At 38.2% G+C, this 20811-nt stretch overlaps 1 protein-coding gene across 1 annotated transcript in view; it reads right to left on the bottom strand.

Moving 5' to 3' along the window:
- ecpas (Ecm29 proteasome adaptor and scaffold) overlaps window positions 1-20811 on the bottom strand; it is a 98398-nt gene that overhangs the window by 59889 nt on the left and 17698 nt on the right. The window contains exons 6-15 of the mRNA XM_033018170.1: window positions 17315-17468; window positions 14708-14847; window positions 13884-13965; window positions 12109-12228; window positions 9997-10082; window positions 5490-5568; window positions 3099-3148; window positions 1674-1740; window positions 1444-1566; window positions 880-983 (exon numbers count right to left, since the gene is read on the bottom strand). Coding sequence (XP_032874061.1) covers window positions 880-983; window positions 1444-1566; window positions 1674-1740; window positions 3099-3148; window positions 5490-5568; window positions 9997-10082; window positions 12109-12228; window positions 13884-13965; window positions 14708-14847; window positions 17315-17468 — 1005 coding nt within the window. The remainder of the gene's footprint in view (window positions 1-879; window positions 984-1443; window positions 1567-1673; window positions 1741-3098; window positions 3149-5489; window positions 5569-9996; window positions 10083-12108; window positions 12229-13883; window positions 13966-14707; window positions 14848-17314; window positions 17469-20811) is intronic.

Here is a 20811-nt window from a genome sequence, read left to right as displayed (position 1 = left end):
TAAGCATGCTTATTTTTTTCATTACGTGGAATTCTTGAACATCCGAAATCTGTCCCTATCCGAACTAGTACCAAGTCTACCCCACTCACCCACCACCAATGTATATGTTGACCTGCATTGGTCCAAACCACCTGGCGTTACCCCTAAGTCTTAAATTATTTTCTTGTTTTTTTGAAATATTCCATGTCCTTTCTCTCTCCATCTAAATAGCCTTCCCTGGTCTAATGAGAACTGTGAGCTCCTCTAATTCTGGACTGCTGTGCACCCCAAAATTCAATCGTCTTCTGGGGTCTGGGTTAGGGTTAGAGTTGTGCCCTAATTACTACCGTCCAGTGGCCTTGACATCCACCATCTTCTCCCCTCTCCCATCAGGCAAGAGGTAGAGAAGTTTAAAAACACACACCTCCAGATTCAGGGGCAGTTTCTTCCCAGCTGTTATCAGGCAACTGAACTGTCCTCTTATTAGCTCGAGTGTGGTCCTGACCTACAATCTATCTAATTGGAGACCTCTAGACTATCTTTAATCGGACTTTATCTTGGACTAAAAGTTGTAGCTTTATCTGTACACCGTGGACTGCTTAATTGTAATCATGTGTAGCTTTTCTTTGATTGGATAGCATGAAACAAAAAGTTTTTCACTGTACCTCGGTATACGTGACAATAATAAACTATACTAAACTTAACTTCTTTCCAAAGCCTCGCCATCTCTCAAAGTCTAGCTAATGTCTCTCTATTGTATAAACCTTTGATTGCCAGTTGTTATCTATCCACGGTAATTTTATTTGATAACAGGCCGGGAAATGCCATTGCATAGTTTATCACTTTAACAAAGCTATATAAGTGCAGGCATTATATTTCCCTCTCCAAGAGAACACTCACGGGTCTCCAGCAGCAAGTAACAACATGTATCTGGATGGTATATGGTCGGAGGCAAACACTGTACTGGCAAACTTCACAGCAACTTGCCGGACTTGCACTTCTGGCTGAAAAAAATAACAAAAGAATAGGATTCCAAATGATTATTCATCCACAGCTCAAGTAAATTTACTGCGACTTTCTAAACGTTTTAATGGAGTTCAACATTTAGTGGTGTTACTAGTATTTATCTAGTTTCCAAATATTCCAATGGAAAGCTTCCTCTGGTATCCAATTTTTCTGTAGGTGCAATTGTGCGAGGAAATTTTAACCCTTTCCGAATTAACAATTAATTGGGAAAAACTGCCCTAAATGTATGGCAAAAAATGATAATGCGGATATGACCATTGGTAATTAGTATTAGATCATCCCATTAGTTCATAAAGTCCCTGCAACAAACACTATATACAGGTTGTAAAATATTTTATATTCTCCATTAAAGCACTCACTAAAAATAAAGCAGCTTTCACATTATTGCATTGTTCTTTATAACCAAATAATGGGACTGATGTTATAGTTTTCACATACCTTCTCCAGATATGCAGCAACCAAAGCTTCCATTAGCGTAAGAGAAGCTCCTTGCAGTGAACAGTAGGCTCCCACCATCATAGCCAATGCTTCCTGAATGGAAAGCCGGACATCGGGACCTTCCTAATAATGAAGCAAATAAAACTTCCCTGTACTGTTGGTGCTGCAATTGTGGAGAAACACAACAAAACACTACACTGTAAAACAAATTCTTGAGAATTTCCACTTACCTTGCACATAGCTTCAAAAAACTGCTGCACCAGGGCTAAATCTTTTGTGAAAAGTTGTGGTAAACGACTAAATGTATGTAGAGCAAAACAAAACACAATTTAGTAAAAATATAATGGTTCAGTACGCATACAAGTCTACCATGTTTTGGATTGGAAAATATGCATTACTCTGAAAAGGAGTGATCTTTCAAAAGATGCAAGTGTATATTCATGGTGAATCCATTCCTTTAAATTGCCTGCATTCTTTCCACTTGTTAATCCTCCATCAGCATTATGCCATGTTTTTCAGATTACATTAATGTAATCATAGACTGTTCTAAGTGTCTCCTATGTTCTACATTTCACCATGATTCCAGCTAAAACACATGAAAATGTATAGACACTGTGTTAAGTCCAGGCAAGCCCTTCAGCTGATGCATGCTCCAGCAAACCATGCTTTTTGATTTATGTGTAAGAGCATTGGACTATGAAGAATCTAAATATGATGCACCCCAAAATAGCTTACATATAACTAGAGATTGGAAAATGTATTCTCTACTCAGCATGTAAGTCAAAGGTAAAATTAAGGCAACATTTCTTAAGGAAATTTCATCTTCAGTTAACAGTCCAATTTATTAAATTACTGCTTCCTGGGTAACATTGTGCAACATAGTCCACTCAAACCATTTCTAACAATGTAAATTGCACATGAATAAAGGACTAGTTACATAATATTTTTTGCATAATTGAACTATATAGAAGGGGAATATTTGGTATAATATAATAATAATATATCTTTTATTGTCATTGCACGTCAGTGCAACGAGATTTAGTGTGCAGCTCCACTGATGTCCAGGAAAGGTAAATAAATACAATACATAAATAAACAAGGTGAATTGATTGACGTGACGTATACCATGTTTGTGACAAAGGTATCCAAATTAATCTCATACCCTTTACGTTTTACCCAAAAGTCTGCAAATTTTTACCATACAATTATCCAAGTTACTTTTAAAAGATGTGGTTAAATGTGATTCAAATTCTCTGGATAGTGGACTCCAGATTATGAATCCCTAGGTAAAATAACTTAAAATAAATTCTCATATTCCATCTAGTCTCTTTTATTATCTTTGTAATTGACACATCTTTATGATATAGTCAAGTACGTTAATTTGTAAAGATGTTGTATTCTGGAGACATGCAGTCAGACATCCCACTGAAAGGAATCCCACCACAAATATTTGCTTAAAAATCAGCACATAATTATATTATTAAACATGTCACCTGCAAAAGTGCAAATTATTTTTCCATTTATAAATACTTGTAATTGTTTGCACATTTGAATGAGGACATGTTTAACAATTATTTATAAATACTTAATCCACACATACTTACAAATAGTTAAGACATCATTTAAAAAACTGAAATAAATGTAGAAATTTTTACCTGGACACTTTTCCAACTGCTGAATATGCCAAAGAAAGAGTTTTTGGATCCTTGGAAGGAATAATAGTTTTTTTTATAAATAGTTCAATATATTATAGTTTCTAGAGGGTTGAGACATTAATTAAGATGGCAAACAGTTTTGTAAGAGAACCAGCAGAAATATTTGAGGCTTGTTTAAATAAAAAATAAATTAGCTTTAAATCATCTTTTGTGCATTTAAATTATTAGCTTATGGGAAAATTGACAAGATAGTGAGCGTATCTATCAACTAAAGGAGAAAGGTTCCGATTCAAACCCTAAAGCCTGTTCCACCTGGTGAACAGTACAGGTATGACAAATGGGCTCAGTGAGAGGACAAGCAGCCTGGGGTTATTCATTACTTCCTTCTGGAAGACAGGTCGGACGTGGGTGGAAATGTTCCGGGGTATAGGATTTTAAAGTGAGGCATGGGGGAGATAAAGTGGGAGGAGGTATTGAATAGCTCTTAGGGCTAACGGAATCAAGGGATATGGGGAGAAAGCAGGAATGGGGTACTGATTGTGGATGAGCAGCCATGGTGGTGCTGGTTCGAAGGGACGAATGGCCTACTCCTGCACATATTTTCTATGCTTCTATGTGCCTAATCACTTTAGTATTGAGGGCGAAAATTCTAGAAGACCCCTCAAACGAGGAGATATGGTCAGAGATTATAAACAAAACAGATGTCATCAGTTTGCTGGGAGCATATTACAGTCCCCCAAATAGTCAATCAACAGGAGACAGGAGAAAAGATATATATGGCAGATATCAGGGAGATGGAATACAAATAAGGTTATTGTACTGGGAATTACAATTTCCGAAATAATAACTGGGATTCCCGTAGTGTTAAAGGCTCAGAAGGAAATGTTTGAGATGTGTGCAAGGGAGCTTTTTAAATGCAAGATGACAAAGATAGATTGGGAACATCTACTTCCAAATGAGTCCATATCTGCACAGCGGGGAAGCATTTAGAGGCGAAATAGCAAGCAATCAAGTGGGCCATGGTGTTCTTGTGAGGATAAAAGGCCAGGGATAACAAATGCAGGGAACCCTGGATGTGAAGGGATATTGAGGGTTGTTTAAAGAGAAAAAAGGAAACACAGGTATAACAAGGGAGTTTTAGGTTGTGGAAATATATCAATTGGTGGTAAAATGGGCTGAAAATGGAAGATACAGTTAAATCCAGACAACTGTGTGATAATGCATTTTGGAAATACTATTGGGATTAGGATATATAGGATGAATGTTAGGGTCTTAAGAAACAGACGGAGCATGGCATACAAGTGAGGTGGCAACACAGGTAGATAACGTAGTTAGGAACACATATGGGTTACTGGCCTTCATTAGTTAAGGCATTGAATTAGACGTAGAGAGTTTATGCCTCGACTTTATAAAAACTTGGTCTAAACACAGCTGGAGTATTGAATGCCATTCAGGCCGCCTTGCACTAGGAAGGAGATGATAGTGCTGGAGAAGGTGTAGAGGAGATTCACCAGGATGGAGCAGACCAGTTATGAGGAAAGAATGGAGAGGCTAGGTATTTTCTTCCTGGAACAAAAGAGGTCATGAGGGGGGTTGACTGAAGTATATAAAATTATAAGAGGCACATATAAGTAGACTGTAAGAAACATTTCTCCATGTTGGAGGTAGATAAAACTGCAGGCCATAGATTTAGAGTACGGGAAGAAATTTAGAGAAAATATGAAGGGGGGCTATCTTGATCCAGAGAGTGGTCGAGGCAGTGTCACTGACAGCACTTAAGTGTCTAAATAAGAATGTGAATCTCTTCTCCATGGAAAGCTATGAACCAGAGCTGAAAAATGAGATGAATACAGAAAGGTGCCCACTGGTTAGCACTGATGAGTTGGGTCAAATTATTTTTTTCCATGCTGTATGATTCTATTATTCTATGAAATAATGCACACAAAGGTGAATAACCTAATAACTTAAATCACATGACATATGGATTTTAATTTGGCTGACAAAAGAGGAGCATGATGTAGAATTATTCTCACTGTTTTCAGTTGAGAGAAAATAGAAAGTGGACCCAAATGCCAGATTTGATTCTGGGTTTGGGCATAGCAGGTGCGAGTGCTTTAATTGGCATTAGTGTTTTGTTTCTATTCTTAATTGCTGCAGAGCTTCTGCTAGATTACACGATTGTGATGCTGCCCAATGTTTCATACTCTCCTGACATACTATGAAGGATTATGTTTTAGATAATGAAATAGAAAATTGTTGGCATAGTGAGAATCTCTAGCCCAATTCACGATACAACATTCAAGGAACAGAGTAAAATAGAGAAAGGGAGTAAAATAACAGATGTCAAAAGAAGTGTAACTTTGTTGATCAGAGAGATATCTGAAGACTTACCTCCTTGTATTCATTGATCAACTTAGTAAGCCCATTTAGAAGCATTGGTCCCAAAGGTTTTATTTTGTTATCAGGACAACTGTGAGAACAATAGAATGGATTAATGCAATCAATATAGAAAATGTTATAATGGTCTATTTTATCTCAAATTGTTAAACAAAAAGCACGAAATGAAACATTTGGTTAAAAACAAATTAAAATGTTCTCCAACTAGTTTAATAGTTATAGTCTTTGACAGCTTAAGCTTCCTTTCAGTAAATACAGTACAAAGCAAAAATAAACTTGCAGCTCTGGCGTTCTGGAATAAAATAATCAAATGTAGGTCAGGTGGCATGGTCACAACTAGGGACAGAGAAAGGAGTCTGTGATAGCATGGAGATCAAGAGCGATTGAAAGTCACAAAAAATAGTAGTGTTGGTTGAGTGAAGGTTTGTTAACTGCAGCTGTTCTATCTGGAGGAAATATAAACTGAAGATGAATGATGGCAGTGGAGAGAAAAAATGTGAAAACTAATACCAATTGCTGCTGCTGGAAATATAACATGGAACAGTAGAAATATCCCAGAAAGTCAGGCAGTATATGTGAAGAGAAAAACACATATACTGATAACATTACTGGTTGATGATCCTTTGTTAAAACTGGCTGGTCTGATACAAACTAGGAAAGCTAATCATCTGAAATTGGCAAATTCAGCGTTAATCATGAAATTGTAAAGTGCTTAGTCAGAAACCTGGGGCGGCACAGTGGTAAAGTTACTTTTTTAAAGCACCAGAGACCTGGATTTGTTCCTAACTATGGGTTCTGTCTGTATGGAGATTGTACGATCGCCCTGTGACAGCGTGGGGTTTTTCCGGGTACTCGGGTTTCCTTCCACATTTCAAAGACGTATTGGTTTGTAGGTTAATTGGTTTCAGTAAAATTGTAAAGTATCCCTCGTGTGCAGTGTATGGTGTGATAGCTGGTCAGTGCAGACTTAGTGGGCCGAAGGGCCTGTTTCTGCGCTGCATTTCCAACGTCTAAAGGAACAAAGGTCAATTTAAATTTATCTTCAATGGAGCACTGCTAAAGGTCAGAGTTAGAGGAGCATGGGATTAAAATTACTTTGTAGCTGGGAGTCAGATTCATCCTTGCAGACCAAAGAAAGCTGTTCTGAAAAGTGGTCACCCATTCTTTGTTTGGCTTCTCCAGTGTAAAGGAGACCATCATGGGGGAGAAACCAAACCACAGATTTTGAATCACTTTGCAGAACACTTCTGATTAGCCTGTTAATTGTCAGTTTCCAATAGCCTATTACTTTAATTCTCTGGATGATTACCACTGTGACCTCAATCTTTAGTCTGTTTTATTATTACGACAATGCCCACAAGCTTGAACAATAGAATCTCGTTATCTCATATCATAGCCCTTAGGTCTCCACACTGAATTTCACCAACGGTAGGGGAATCAAGAACTAGAGGACATTGGTTTAAGGTGAGAGGGGAAAGATTTAATAGGAACTTAAGGGGTAAATATTTCAGTGGTATGTGGAAAGAGCTACCAGAGGAGGTAGTTCAGGTATTATAACAACATTTGACAGGTACGTGGATAGGAAAGGTTTAGAGGGTTACAGGCCAAACGTGGGCAAGTGGAACTCGTGCAGATGGGGCATCTTGGTTGGGCAGGTTGCATGCTTCCATGCTGTATGACTCTATGACTAGCAATTCAGATTATCAGTTTTTCCAGGTTGTTTCACAACCAGCGGATGTTATCGGAAGGTCCTCAACCTTCCTTTCTTCCCCAACATCAGGCAGTGTCGGGGAAGAGAGAATAACTGTGTTAACATTACAGGCTGATGGCCTTATGAATTTGAAATAAAAGAGAATGCTGGAACTACCCAGTATGTCAGACAACATTGTTTATTTCAAGATTTCTATTAGCTAGTGCTTTTATCTCACAACATTTTTTCTCTCCTTATTAATTGTTTTTTAATCGAATCTCCTCCCAGATAGATTAATTATAATTGTAAGGTTTGTCCACCTTCTCCTGGTCTCCATCCTAATGCATATATTTCTTTGTTTTTGCCATCCTCTCCACTTCTCTGTAACTTAAAAAATGTTTCAAACCAATGTTTCCTAGTTCTATTGAAAGAACGTCAATGTGAAAGTTAGATGCTGGTTACCTCTTCACAGATGTTGCCTGACTTGCTGAGGATTTCGAACATTTTTTGTTTTATATTTAAACTTTATTTTAGGGTCAGAGAGTAGGCAAATCTAGGTTTACCATCTAGATAACCACACATTTAAATTTCAACACTACTATGGAGCAAATAACTTGGGGCGGCACAGTGGCGCAGCAGTAGAGTTGCTGCCTTACAGCGCCAGAGACCTGGGTTCGATCCTGTTGCTGTCTGTATGGAGTTTGTACATTCTCCCTGTGACCATGTGGGTTTTCTTCAGGTTTCCTCCCACTTTAAAGACGTATAGGTTTGAAGGTTAATTGGCTTCTGTAAATTGTAGGATAGAACCAGCAAATCGGTGATTGCTGGTTGGGGTGGACGCAATTCTATGCTGTATCTCTGTACTAAACCAAACTCGCCTATTTAGATAATGTAGGTAATATCACATTAAAAATATCAGTGACGGAATTGATTTCCTTAAGTGGCTGTATTTCTATTACAATTGAATTAAGATCCATATAAATGAATATCACAAAAGGGGATAGCTAGGAATTAAATTGTAGCAGATAATGCAGCCACACAGGTAGAACAGTTCAATGGAGCAAAACTACTTTGAACCATTAAATCACTTTCTCTACCTCCAAGTTCATTAGGTTTTTCTTGGCGACTCGTTTCCTAGCATGTGGTAATGCTACACCTGCACCAGCTGACTGATAGCTTCCATTTTTCCCTGGCTATTCACATAAACTCCTCTTCCTTTCCAGCACCCTCCCTATAGGCTAACAAAGGTCAAGGAATCATTGCATGTGGAATTACAACCTGAATCAGCATATTCCCTATGGTTGTATTCTACTGATTGATTTTCTCAGTTTTCAAAATATGTTGAACATTAATTCATCAACCCACCCTTCTCTGGCACTACCTATTCTGTTAACATACATGTTTCACCAATGAGGCTCTGTGGCAGGATGTAGCTTATTACACTCTTATATTTCAGAGATAATTAAGACAACATTTTATTTCTAGTTTTAAAGGATGCTTAAAATCTACAATGGCCTCAGATTTTCTGCAATATACATAAATAAAGTAGTACTGAAAATGAAGTGGATAGTATTCTCCATTATTTCACTGCAAAACTGATATCAACTTTTATGACTATACAATTATGAGAATGAACCGTGTAATATAATGAGGAAATCCACAGTTGCTGTCAGTGAGTCCTCTCTCCTCATATGTAGCACTCTTTGTACATTACAGTCAGAAATTAGTGCTCAGGTAAGTGCTTCAGATACGTATAAATAATTCTTAGTGTGTAAAGACTCAAAATTATGATTTAATGCATGTGATGCCAGTGTTAAAGATTATATTTATATCCACAAAAGCTATTTAGCAAACTCACTGGCCACAAAAACAACTGCATGAATCTTAATCTCTTCAAATACACCCTCCTCATAACAGACCGGGGGGGGGGGGGGGGGGGGGGATTATCGTTGTAGGTAGTAGGAACAAAGAATTGCAGGTGCTGGTTAAAACACAGGGCACAAATTGCTGAAGTAACTCAGCAGGCCAGGCAACATCTCTGAAGAACATGGATAGGTGACATTTCGGGTCGGGACCCTTCAGACGGAGTCAGTCTACTGAATTACTCCAGCACTTTCACCTTGGGCACCGATGCTGCTGGTCTGCACCAGCGACCCCTTCTTCACCAACTGCCACATGGTCTGGTTGACACGGCTGTTGTTGCCCCTGGTTACAGCGCTTTCTTCGGGTTATTGACTGGACGCGCTCAGTCACAGAGGGGCTCCTTTCTCTCTCACCAGTTGCCGCTTCTTCCTATCGCCCCTTGCTTTGTCCAATACCTGCTCCACTGGTACCTCCTCCTCCTTCTCCTGTCGCTTTGTCCACTCCTGCTGCTTCCTCCATCGCCACCTCCTGACCCTCCTCCCCCGTAGTTGGCAACAACCTCTACGGTGGAATAAGTTAGCGACTCCAAGGGAGGTGGAGGAGGAGGCAGCTGTGGAGTGGACAAAACGATGGGAGAAGGAGGCGGCAGTGGAGAGGGGAGAGGACAAAACGACGGTTGACAAGAAGAAGCGGCAGCCGGTGAGTGGGGGAGGGAGCCCCACAGTGACTGAGCGTGTCCTGTCGGTGGCGGCGGCCTGAGGAAATCGTTATCCCCAGTGGCTACAACGTGAACCGCAACAACAGCCGTGTTAATCAGATGGTGTTGGCTGCTGGGCCTGTAAGCGGCTGGGGACAGTGTGAGCCAAAATTCATCCCCTGTAACCAAAATCCGTTATAAGAGGTCTGTTAAAATATGGCCCCGTAATTCTTCAAACCATTTGAACTTACACTGAACATATGTGGTGTACAAATTGCAGGCTTTGTCCTCTCAACTTGGCATTTGTATTTGCACCAAACAGCCCATCATATACCACCTGCGAAAACAAGGCTGTGAATAATAACAATTTAAACAGAACAATGTCCTCACATACATAATTAATAGTTTAAAGATCAAATTAATCCTCGGTATACATTTGTTTTTAGTTTTTTGTGAGGTAGCATAAGTTTGCACTGAGGAACTACAGAGTTTATTTTGGGAAATTTTATATTCAGTACATTAATCAAGAAAAGGCATTCTGATATCATAAGGAATTATGTACCTTTTAGGCAAACTGTCCCAGTGTAATAATGCCAGAAAAGTCTCCATTCACCGTACTTTTGACTTCAACATATCCTCCAATTTCTCTCTCTCTTTTTTACTTGCATAACATATATTCATTTATAGCAAACTGTTTGGTTTAATCACTGCACAAATTCCTTAATTAATTTACTTGTGATCTTTATGGTCTTGGTCATGAAATATGGTCATTACTTTTGGATTCCTTAAAAATGGAAAATACCTACTTTAACACCCCTCCCCCCGATCATAATTTTAAGACATATTTAGTCACAGAAGACAAAAAAAAATCAGCCCTTGGATTTCTGAACGGTGTACACAATGTTCTAAAGCATCCCACAATAAATTCAAGATAGCAGATTTCTTGAATATTTTACACCTTGGTATTTTTTGCAATGTCCATAACACTTCTTTTTTTAATTTAATGAACTTTTTTTTTTAAATTATGTTCATTATTCTGTTGTGCCTATGCTGGCTGAATGATTCAATTTGACTCACTCATCTGCCTCCTTCCACAATCCTAACAAACCTTCCATTTTCACATATTTATCCAATTTTATTTAACAAAATTACTAACAAATGAATACCTACCAGCTTTTTTGTTAGTACATTCTAGATAACAATCTCTTAACTAGATGGTTCCGTATATATCTGATTCACCTCAGATGACTGTAGCCTCATCCAGATGGAGATGCTCTTTTTGCTCTCTGCACCAACCTTGTGATCCACAATTTAAGTTTTCCCACTTCCCTAGTTCAGATGAGTCTTCGACCCGAGATGTTATCTCTGTTTATCTTTCTAGTTGTTGCCTGGCCTTCAGTGCCCAGCATTTTCTGTCTTAATTCAGATTTCTAGCATCTGTTTTTTTTTCAATTTCCCGATAGCAACTTGGAAAAAACCTCATCTGTTTTTTGCCAACTGCTTTGTGTCTGCTTCAAGTTAATGATCAGCTTGTCAGAAGCAAGAAACATCTTAGTTTAGACTCTCAATACTTTTCAAAATTTTGAACACATCTACTAAATGCCTATTAACCTTCACTGCTTTAGTTGCATTTATCTTGTTTCCATCCCTCGCCCGTCTTTGCCTCTCTTTAGTGATCACACAAAGATGTGACAAGTCTTCAAACAGCCAAAAACACCAACAAGTATCATCTCAATGGGCACACGCTGAATGCAAATTTCCTGGTGCTAAATTGCAGCAATCCAGTGACTCATTTGATTCTATTTATGGAACTCCATGGAATAGCCCTGTAAATGGAGATTTAATTATGTTATTTATATTCCATGACGAGAATGCACTAAAATTATTTTTTCTGCATGTGAAACATCTAGTACAGCTGCAAAGAGAATGTTGCTGGGCTATGTATGCTTTATATATAATTGCCAATGCTACACGTTTGGAGACCATTGGAGATATGTAATTGCAATAAACACAAAGCTGTGTCCAAATCTTATATTGTCATATTGGAGGGGAGGGGGTGCAGAGAAATCCAAGATAGCATACATCCTTTATAATTAGCCAAAAAAATGATCACAACGGAATATGTGACTCTTCGGCGGAACGTATCCAATTTATAGATAAAAGTGATAATACATAACACATGAACGTTTTAGATTTATTTGCATTCGATTTGCATTGAAATGTAGATTGTTGCGGCATTTAGCAAGATGGAAAAGATGGAAATTCAATCCTTTGTGGTTGTGATTTTTTTAATTGTACATAAACTTCCTTGAAATAAATTTTAGGTTTGTTATAAAAGAAGCCGAGCTTAACAACATTAATACCTGTATACTGGCTGGGAATGTCTCTGCTGCCTGCCTGGACCGCAACAAATGAGGAAGAATCTTCAGTTTAACTCTGGTGCTAACAGGCTCCCGTTTTAGCTCAGGCTTTAAAGCAGCTCCCTGCAAAAGATCAGTATGCATTCATTTGATAGGTAGGACCAGAAAAGAAAACTTCAATAAATGTTATCGGCAATACACAGGGGGAATAAAGCAGCTCACATTAAAATTAAGCACCTTGAAATTGGTTTTTTTTCCAATTTATTTTTACACAAAACAGCATGTAAAATGAGGTGCTCTATGGTAGCAGAGAGAAGAGCAGAATATAGCAGAGAGAAGAGCAGAATATAGCAGATCATCAGGAATTTTATTTTCCTGTTACAAATACTTTTATTTGTGCGCAAATTCAACAGGAATGGATTGCCCTCCAGTTTTTTTTCAAAAATATTGTTTCTTATTTGAAAACCCAGTCAATGAATATTATAGGACTTCTTGACAGAAACTGGAGACAGGCAGCTAAAACAAATATAACATATGGATGACAAAACGACTCAAAGGTGAAAACAACAATTTGAACCTTTGATACACTGTCTTCCCATCTCATTGCTTGAATTATTAAATGCATTTTAAATATACAATATTTAACCCCTCCCTTTATATTGCATGACATATGTGGATAACATGAAATTATTGCTCTATAACAGAGTCCCCATCTGCAAAGAAGATGGGGATGTACCAGAAGGTGAGTGCACATTAGCATCAGTCACAGCTTTCAGGAAAGGAAGGTTGTCAAGCCGCAAGAGCAGTTACCACCGAGGATTACATGGCTGTAGTAAAAACAGGCTAAAAAAGGCACAGGGATAAGTTCTAAATATTCTTGGATGCAAGGTGTTCAGGAAAAATGGGGAACAAAAGAAAGGAAGGTGAGTGTTAGTATTAATTATGGCGAATATTGTGGTGCTGAAGATGGTAACACATGCAGTTTACCAGTGCTCGGACACTATCCTTAAATCCATAAATATTTAGAAGATAATGGCCAGAGTGTCTCCAGGTTCCTTGCTTCTTCAGCAAATTGTGCCTAATTCACTTGTTTTTATGACGAACAGTGTTGGTCAATGGGGAAAAATGTGATCGGTACATAAAGACTATGAAAAGGTGCATCACAACCTGTCAAATAATAAGCTAGTAATACATTTTCGAACCCTCTGAAATAAGGGATGTCGATAAAAAAAATTGGCCAAGTTTTGAAAAAGTACTAAAAGTTTGATTTTCAGACAAGAATGAAATTTTCAGTATAGTTCCACAGGCGTCAATTTTTCTGATGTATATTAACAATTTATTCTTAGCAGGTATGGGCATAATTTTCAATAATCATCTGCAAGCTACCCTCCAGGTCAAATACTTTATTGACTTGTAAGAACATCATCATCATCTGTTCAAAATGCTGGGACTCCCTACTCAATAGCTTAGAATTTGCTTTATTGCAAAGATCTCAGTAGTTCAAGGAGGTGGCTCACAAACATTTTTTAAAGGTTAATTTTAGGACAGGTGGTAAATAATTGACCTTTGCAATGCTGCCAATCACCCAAGGAAATTGTAAGAAATCAATTTTGAATTCACACTTTGATTTTGCATGCTGCTTGTTTTCAGGTTTTCACGAGTTTTGCAGCATTTCAAAAAATCATGTAATAAAAGTAGAATGCCAGGTATTTGGTCAATGACACAAGGTAACCAGGATCTCTGAAGTAAAGGTAAAATAGCAAACTAAAGAAACATACCTCTTTTGTTTTCAGTGGTATGTCCCCCAGGTAAATCTTGTAGAGTTTATTGACAATAATATGATTGTTCCAGTCAATTATACTGTGAAAGGTTTCAGAAGGTTAATTTTTCATGTTGAACACATTCCTCAAATTATTTCCACCAATCTGCAAACTTATGTCTTAACAAATGTAAACAATAGACCAACTTGAATATTGGAAAATTAAGATTAAATTACTACTGCATATAATAACTACAGTGAAAAGATTCATTAAAATTATTAGTAGTACAATGCTTCTCCTTTAAACTGCACGTGGAATGTTAATAATAGATTAAAGAAGTCATAACCTATAAAAGGAAGGAACTTAAAGACAAAATTGTAGTCTTTAAAATATAACAAATGTTATATTCTTCAATTTTACCTTTGAAGCTGAGAGCAGATTTAAATCCCAAAATTCAAAAATCATGAAAAACTGTGTGGAAACATGACCCATCAAATACAGAATACTAATACAATGAAATACCAAACTGAATTGACGTTGTATAAAGCAATGGAAAACAGGTTGGCTTTGCAGAATATGAGCTCAAAACATAGCTAGGTTGGATGCAAGACACTATTCAGGTGCCTTTTAATTGCTTTGAAATGGTGACAATGACAAAGTCCCACTTAGCAGAATCAGGAAAGGAAAATATATAAATTTTCTATTTCAGCCCATCTGAAATGACATGCACAGCTTTCACTTTTAAAAACTTTCATCACCATTAAAGTTATATAAACAACATGTCCTTCAAGCACGGTTAGTATTTCTAAGCACTGCATCTATGTGCAAGTTTCATTTCTTACCCCTGGCAACTTTTCACCTCCATATCTGCAGCAGTTGCCACGCTGTGCCGAGTATCACTTGATGCCACCACCAAATGAACAATTGCTTCATTTTCTGGGATCTGTTCTGATTGGATGAACTTCAGAATTCCTAATTTGCACTATTTTCAAAAATTAATTAAAATGAATTAGTATTTTTTATAAAATGCAAACAGAGCATGATGATAATAATCAGCAGACCCAGGAAGCACTTGGAGAATAAATAGTGCTAACATTTCAGGTTATGGGACGTTATGCATGCTTCTCTCTCTCCACAAACACAGCATAATCTACTGATTATTTATAACTTTTATTATTTCTATTTCAGATATCTACAAACCACATTCTTTGCCGTCACCAAAGCTGTTTTTTTTTGTCTGATTACACCCCCAAAAGTATTTCCAAGTTATTAGTGCATCAACTAATGACTGATTGAAGTGCTGATCATTTGTTTTGTGCTGAAGGATAATTTTAAACTGGGTCACTGCCCATCTTTTCCCTACTCAATGGTGAATTGTTATTTTACATTTATGATAAAGTCAGCTCGTTCCATTCTCACCTATCAGTGAGGTGCGGGCAGATTTTTTTTTGAATTCCTGCAGCATATCATTTTAATGGAGGCAATAATTTCTTTGTGACGGGTTAATTTTAAATATATATGCCCCTTCAAAAATGTTCCCGCAATTTTCGAAAACAATTATCTGAAATAATTATAGTTACTATTATAGATATAATTACTGTCCAACTGCATCTTCATGAATTCTTAATGAAATTCGACTTAGGAAGTCTCTGGGCTCCAGCATTACCAGGTATCTATGATCCAGGAGGTGACACAAGTACATATAATCTGCATCACACCAGATTCTAGTCTCCTAATTTGTCTGTGTTGGCTACCATTTTTGCCCTGAATACTCATGATAGTGCTGCAACATATTAACGGCCCTTAATAGTGGTGCCAATGTTTGCATACAAGTCATTAAGGTGTAATTTCTCTAGTGATAGAATATAAATTATATCCATGACCTGTGACATGGTTGTTTCAATGCAATATATTTCTGTAGGCAGTTTTTTTAACAATGTGGACATGAGAATTTAGAACTGTAATATCAAAACAAGAGACTGTTTGACTTTAAATACAATTGGAATGGCTAAACATATGTGTCCTTTAGTTTAATTAGACCCTGCCTACTTACTCTATTTCACCTGATAGTTTTGTTTTCCAAGAGGATGATAAATTTTCATTACAAATGTCTCGGATAATGTGTGATTTTATAAACAATTTCAAAAATACCACCCATTTCTTCTGATAGGTTGCAATCGTCGATACCCCACTCTGGTTTTTTGCCAATTGCAAGATTACCAACATTAACTGAAACAAAGCTTTATTCAAGGAGGCAGCAGGGGTAAGCTTGGTAATTACAGACCTGCAAGTCAAACATTAATAGCAGGGAGGTTATTGGAAAAAATTCTGAGGGAGAGGATTAGTGTACATTTGGAAAGATAAGGATTAATCAAAAATAGTCACCATGGCTTTGTTAGGGGGTGATCCGGTCTGAATTTTTCAAAGACATTGGGAGATCATGTTGCAGTAATATCAAGACATTGGTGAGGCCACATTTAGAGTATTGTGTTCAGTATTGGTCACCGTGTTATAGGAAAGATGTTGTCCAGCTGGAAAGGGTGCAGAGAAGATTTACAAGGATGTTGTCAGGATCCGAGGGCCTGACCTATAGGGGGAGGTTGAGCAGGCTAGGACTTTATTCCTTGGAGCGCAGGAGAATGAGGGCGTGCTCTTATGAGGGTGTACAAAATCATGAGGGGGATAGATCACATAAACACACAGAGTCCTTTGATAGGGAAATCGAGAACCAGAGGACATAGGTTTAAGGTTGGGGGGGGAAAGAACCTGAGGGGTAACTTTTTTTTTACACAAAGGGTGGAGGGTGTATGGAAGGAGCTGCCGGAGGAGGCAGTTGAGGCAGGTACTATCGGATTGTTTAAGAAGCATTTAGACAGGTATATGGATAGGACAGGTTTAGAGGGATACGGGCCAAATGCAGGCCAGTGGGACTAGTGTAGATGGTCATGTCGGTCAGTATACACATAACATACTTTGTATTTACCATTGGTCTCCATTCATGTTTCATACAATTTTAGAACTTCCATTCAGGAACTTATGGATGAGCTTTTTGTTAGATGCAAGAAACTTACTCTGGTATTGGAGGATTGGGAGAATTGTGCACAAGGGTGGAGGTGCAGTGAAAGTACTCAAAGACAGTATAGTTCCAACGCATTCTTCATAAACAGCACAGATTTTACAGATCTGTAGAAAGGCAAACCCTACAAGCAAAGTCGAAATACTACACCATGAGAAGTGCCACACTGTTTTCTTTTAATTGGGTGAGGTATATTAAAGCAAAGAAAGACCAATTTAAAATCATTAATGACCAATTGAAAGATATATAGAAACGTGATATGGGTTGCAATGGCGTGGTCGCAATTATTACTGGATATAACAGTGTGGACAGATTTATATTCAACAGATCAGAAGGAGCAGATTGCAATAGATTTCTTGAGGTAATTTTTTACCTGTTCCAACTGTTCAGCTGTCCAAGGGTTATCACCAACGACACGTTTAGCTCCATATGAACTCATGCCTGGTGGTGGCTGAGCAAGCCCAACACCACTGACACCTTGCTGCTGACCTTGACTTGGCCGACTTTGGGGCTCACGCAACACAAACCTAAAGTGAGAATCAATTGTCAGAGGCTACAAGAATTATTTTCAGTGACCTATGTAGCACAATATTTAAGCTGGAACCCAGTGTAATTACAGAGAGGATAGTTTAGATTCAAATGATAACATGATTACCTTGTAAGATGCATGAGAGTTTATTGCAAGTTTTTTAAAATATATAAATGGATTCTAAGGCAGGTTGATTTCCCCAGAATTTCTGTGACTCATCCATAACTCAATGCTGGTGAAATGGTCAGCAAATTTGGAGCACGAATTATTGAAATGCTACTGCTCAAATTCTGATTTCCGTACAATGTACCAAAATGAATGTACAGTACAACAACTCTGATGATAACCAATGGAGGCACTCAAAATAACTTCATGAGAGTGTAATGCAAGGGGATTTGCATGCTAGATTGTTTGCAGTAAAAATAGGAGAGCAGCTGGATGAACTCAGCAGGTCGGGTAGCATCTATGGAGAGCAATGTAGTCAACGTTTTGTGTCGAGACCCTTTATCTTGACTGAATATGCAAGTTAAAAAAAATTGTTTTGTTTTACTACATGATAGTCATGTCAGGAGACCACTTGAATGCACTTATCATAACTAGGAGCTTTGCTTTCAGACCACAGTGTCCAATCAGTGCATGGTTAGTCCCAACGGTGGAGCTAACCATTGAGAGTGATTTGAAAGGCCAGTGTTTGAGATTAGGAGTTAACCTTGAGATTCCTGGAGTATTAGTGGAGGACTGGGCGACACACACATTTTAATTCCTAGGAGAGCAGTGGAGAATGCAAAGATTTTTCATGGCTGACATACCTTTTAATTGGAGCAGTGGAAGTTTAATATGATAGTCCTTCAAGATTCATCATTCATTCATTAAGTAACCTGAGCTATAGGGAGAGGTTGGGCAGACTAGGACTTTATTCCTTGGAGTGCAGGAGGCTGAAGGATGATCATTATGAGTGGAATTGATAGGGCGAATGCACAGAGTCTTTTACCCAGCATAGGGGAATCAAGAATCAGACGGACAACATTTTGGCACAGATGGTGATGGCATATGAAACGAGCTGCCAGAGGAGGTTGCTGAGGCAGATACCAGACAGTATTTAAAAGATATTTGGACAGGTACGTGGATAGGAAAGGTTTAGAGGAATATGGGCCAAACAGAGGCACTTCAGACTAGTGTAGCTGTGGCATCTTGGTTGGCATGGGAAAGTTGGGCCTATGCTGTGTGCTGTATGACTCTATGAGTCAGAAAGTTAATGGCTCAAGTGCCATCCAGACACTGAGCCCTAGGATCTACATTACTGAGAAGCTGCTATAATGTGAATTGTGGATGAAACATTAAACAAGCCCAGTCTGCTCTCTCAGATAAACGATCCCAACCACACACGATTCTGAACATCCTGAACTATCCCTTGTTTCCTGGCTAAAATTTATTTTTTAATCAGCATCAATAAAAGATTTGGTCAATACCTTGTTGCTCTTTAAATGGGTGCCTGCTGTGTGCCAATTCGCTGCTTTCTTTTTTACAATTGATACACTTCAAAAGTAGATAACAAGACATTATGGGATAATCAAAGGTTGTGAATATAAAGGTAAGTTGTTGGGGCTTTTTAAGCAATTCAAGTAGCTTCAGCATGAACTAGCAGTGAAAACGTGTACATCAGCTCTGTTCAACTGACTACCCAATCAAGAAAACTATTTCTTTAAATTTAGATGCTGAAGTGTATTGAAGTGTACAGGATATTTAATGTATTTGACAGCTTGTGAGAAATCTTAAAACCATTTGCACTTCATTTCTCCAAGCCTCCCTGGTGACCACTAAAATTAATAAAGTGAGAAATTGATCCTTGTTTCATTTGACTGAGTCTTTATCAATATGATAACAATCATTCTCAAAATTCATCATTCCTCATCACAAAATATAACGAAATGTCTGAGGTGGAAATTGAGCTGTAAAATAAACTTGCATCTTTTCAGATTCATAAAAAAGGCTGCCTCTATTTTGTAGTTCTGAACAAATTAATTATTTAAAAAAAAACTGATTTGTTAGGAAATAACTGAAGGAATGGACAACATGGAATCAGCATGAATTTATGAGAGGGAAATTATGTTAGACACATCTGTGAATGTTTTTTGAGATTACAACCAGCAGGACAGATAAAAGGGGAAGTAGTAGGTGTGGTGTATTTGAAATGTAAGTACCTTTTCATAGGTTCTGGCAGATCTTTGAACAAAATTACAAAAGAGTCATAGTCAGAGTTATACAGGATATAAACAATGCCTTCTTGAGTTACTTCCATTTTTTAAAAAAAGAGCATGAAAATTGGCCATTCGCTTACCTAGACCACGCCGACCATTCATCACATGTTCATACTAGTTCTATGTTATCCCATTTTCTCATCCACTCCCTAGATACATTACAGGCAACTTTTATTTTATTATTACAGAGGCCAATGGACCTACAAATCCACACATCTTTGGGATACGGGAGGAAGCCGGAGCATCCAGAGGAAATCCATCCAATCAATAGACAATAGACAATAGGTGCAGGAGTAGGAGTAGGCCATTCGGCTCTTCGAGCCAGCACCATCATTTAATGTGATCATGGCTGATCATCCACAATCAGTACCTTGTTCCTGCCTTCTCCCCATATCCCTTGACTCCGCTATCTTTAAGAGCTCTGTCTAGCTCTCTCTTGAAAGCATCCAGAGAACCGGCCTCCACCGCCCTCCGAGGCAAAGAATTCCACAGACTCACAACTCTCTGTGTGAAAAAGTTTTTCCTCATCTCCGTTCTAAATGGCTTACCCCTTATTCTTAAACTGTGGCCCCAATCACAGGGAGAACATGCAAACTCCACAAGGACAACACCCAAGATCAGGATTGAACCTATGAGGCAGAAGCTCTACCAGCTTCGCCACCGTGCCACCCTTAGTCTTGTGAATATTGTTTGCACCCTCTCTAGTTTAAACACATCTATCCTCAACTTTGGTGACCTGAACAGCACACACACTCCAAATGTGATCTCATCAACAACTTGCAAATCTATGACATCCCAACTCTTGTAATCAATGCCCTAACTGATGAAGACAAGAATGCCATACGCCTTCTTCATCACCTTGTGTTACTGTGTTGCCACCTGCAGGGAAGTCTGTATTTGTACCACTGGATCTCTTCGTTTTACAGTACTTTCATTCCCACAATGCATCAGTTTACATTTGTCGGAGTTAAATTCCACCTACCATTCCTTCGTTCACTTTCCGGTTGATCTATATCTTGTTGTAACCTCAGACAACCTCTTCACTGTCCACAACATTACCAATTTTGGTACCATTGCAAAATT

The sequence above is a fragment of the Amblyraja radiata genome, chromosome 3, assembly GCF_010909765.2.
Source record: "Amblyraja radiata isolate CabotCenter1 chromosome 3, sAmbRad1.1.pri, whole genome shotgun sequence".
NCBI lineage: Eukaryota > Metazoa > Chordata > Chondrichthyes > Rajiformes > Rajidae > Amblyraja > Amblyraja radiata.
Note: the sequence above shows the minus strand (reverse complement) of the source record. Positions and strands in the feature narration are given on the sequence as shown.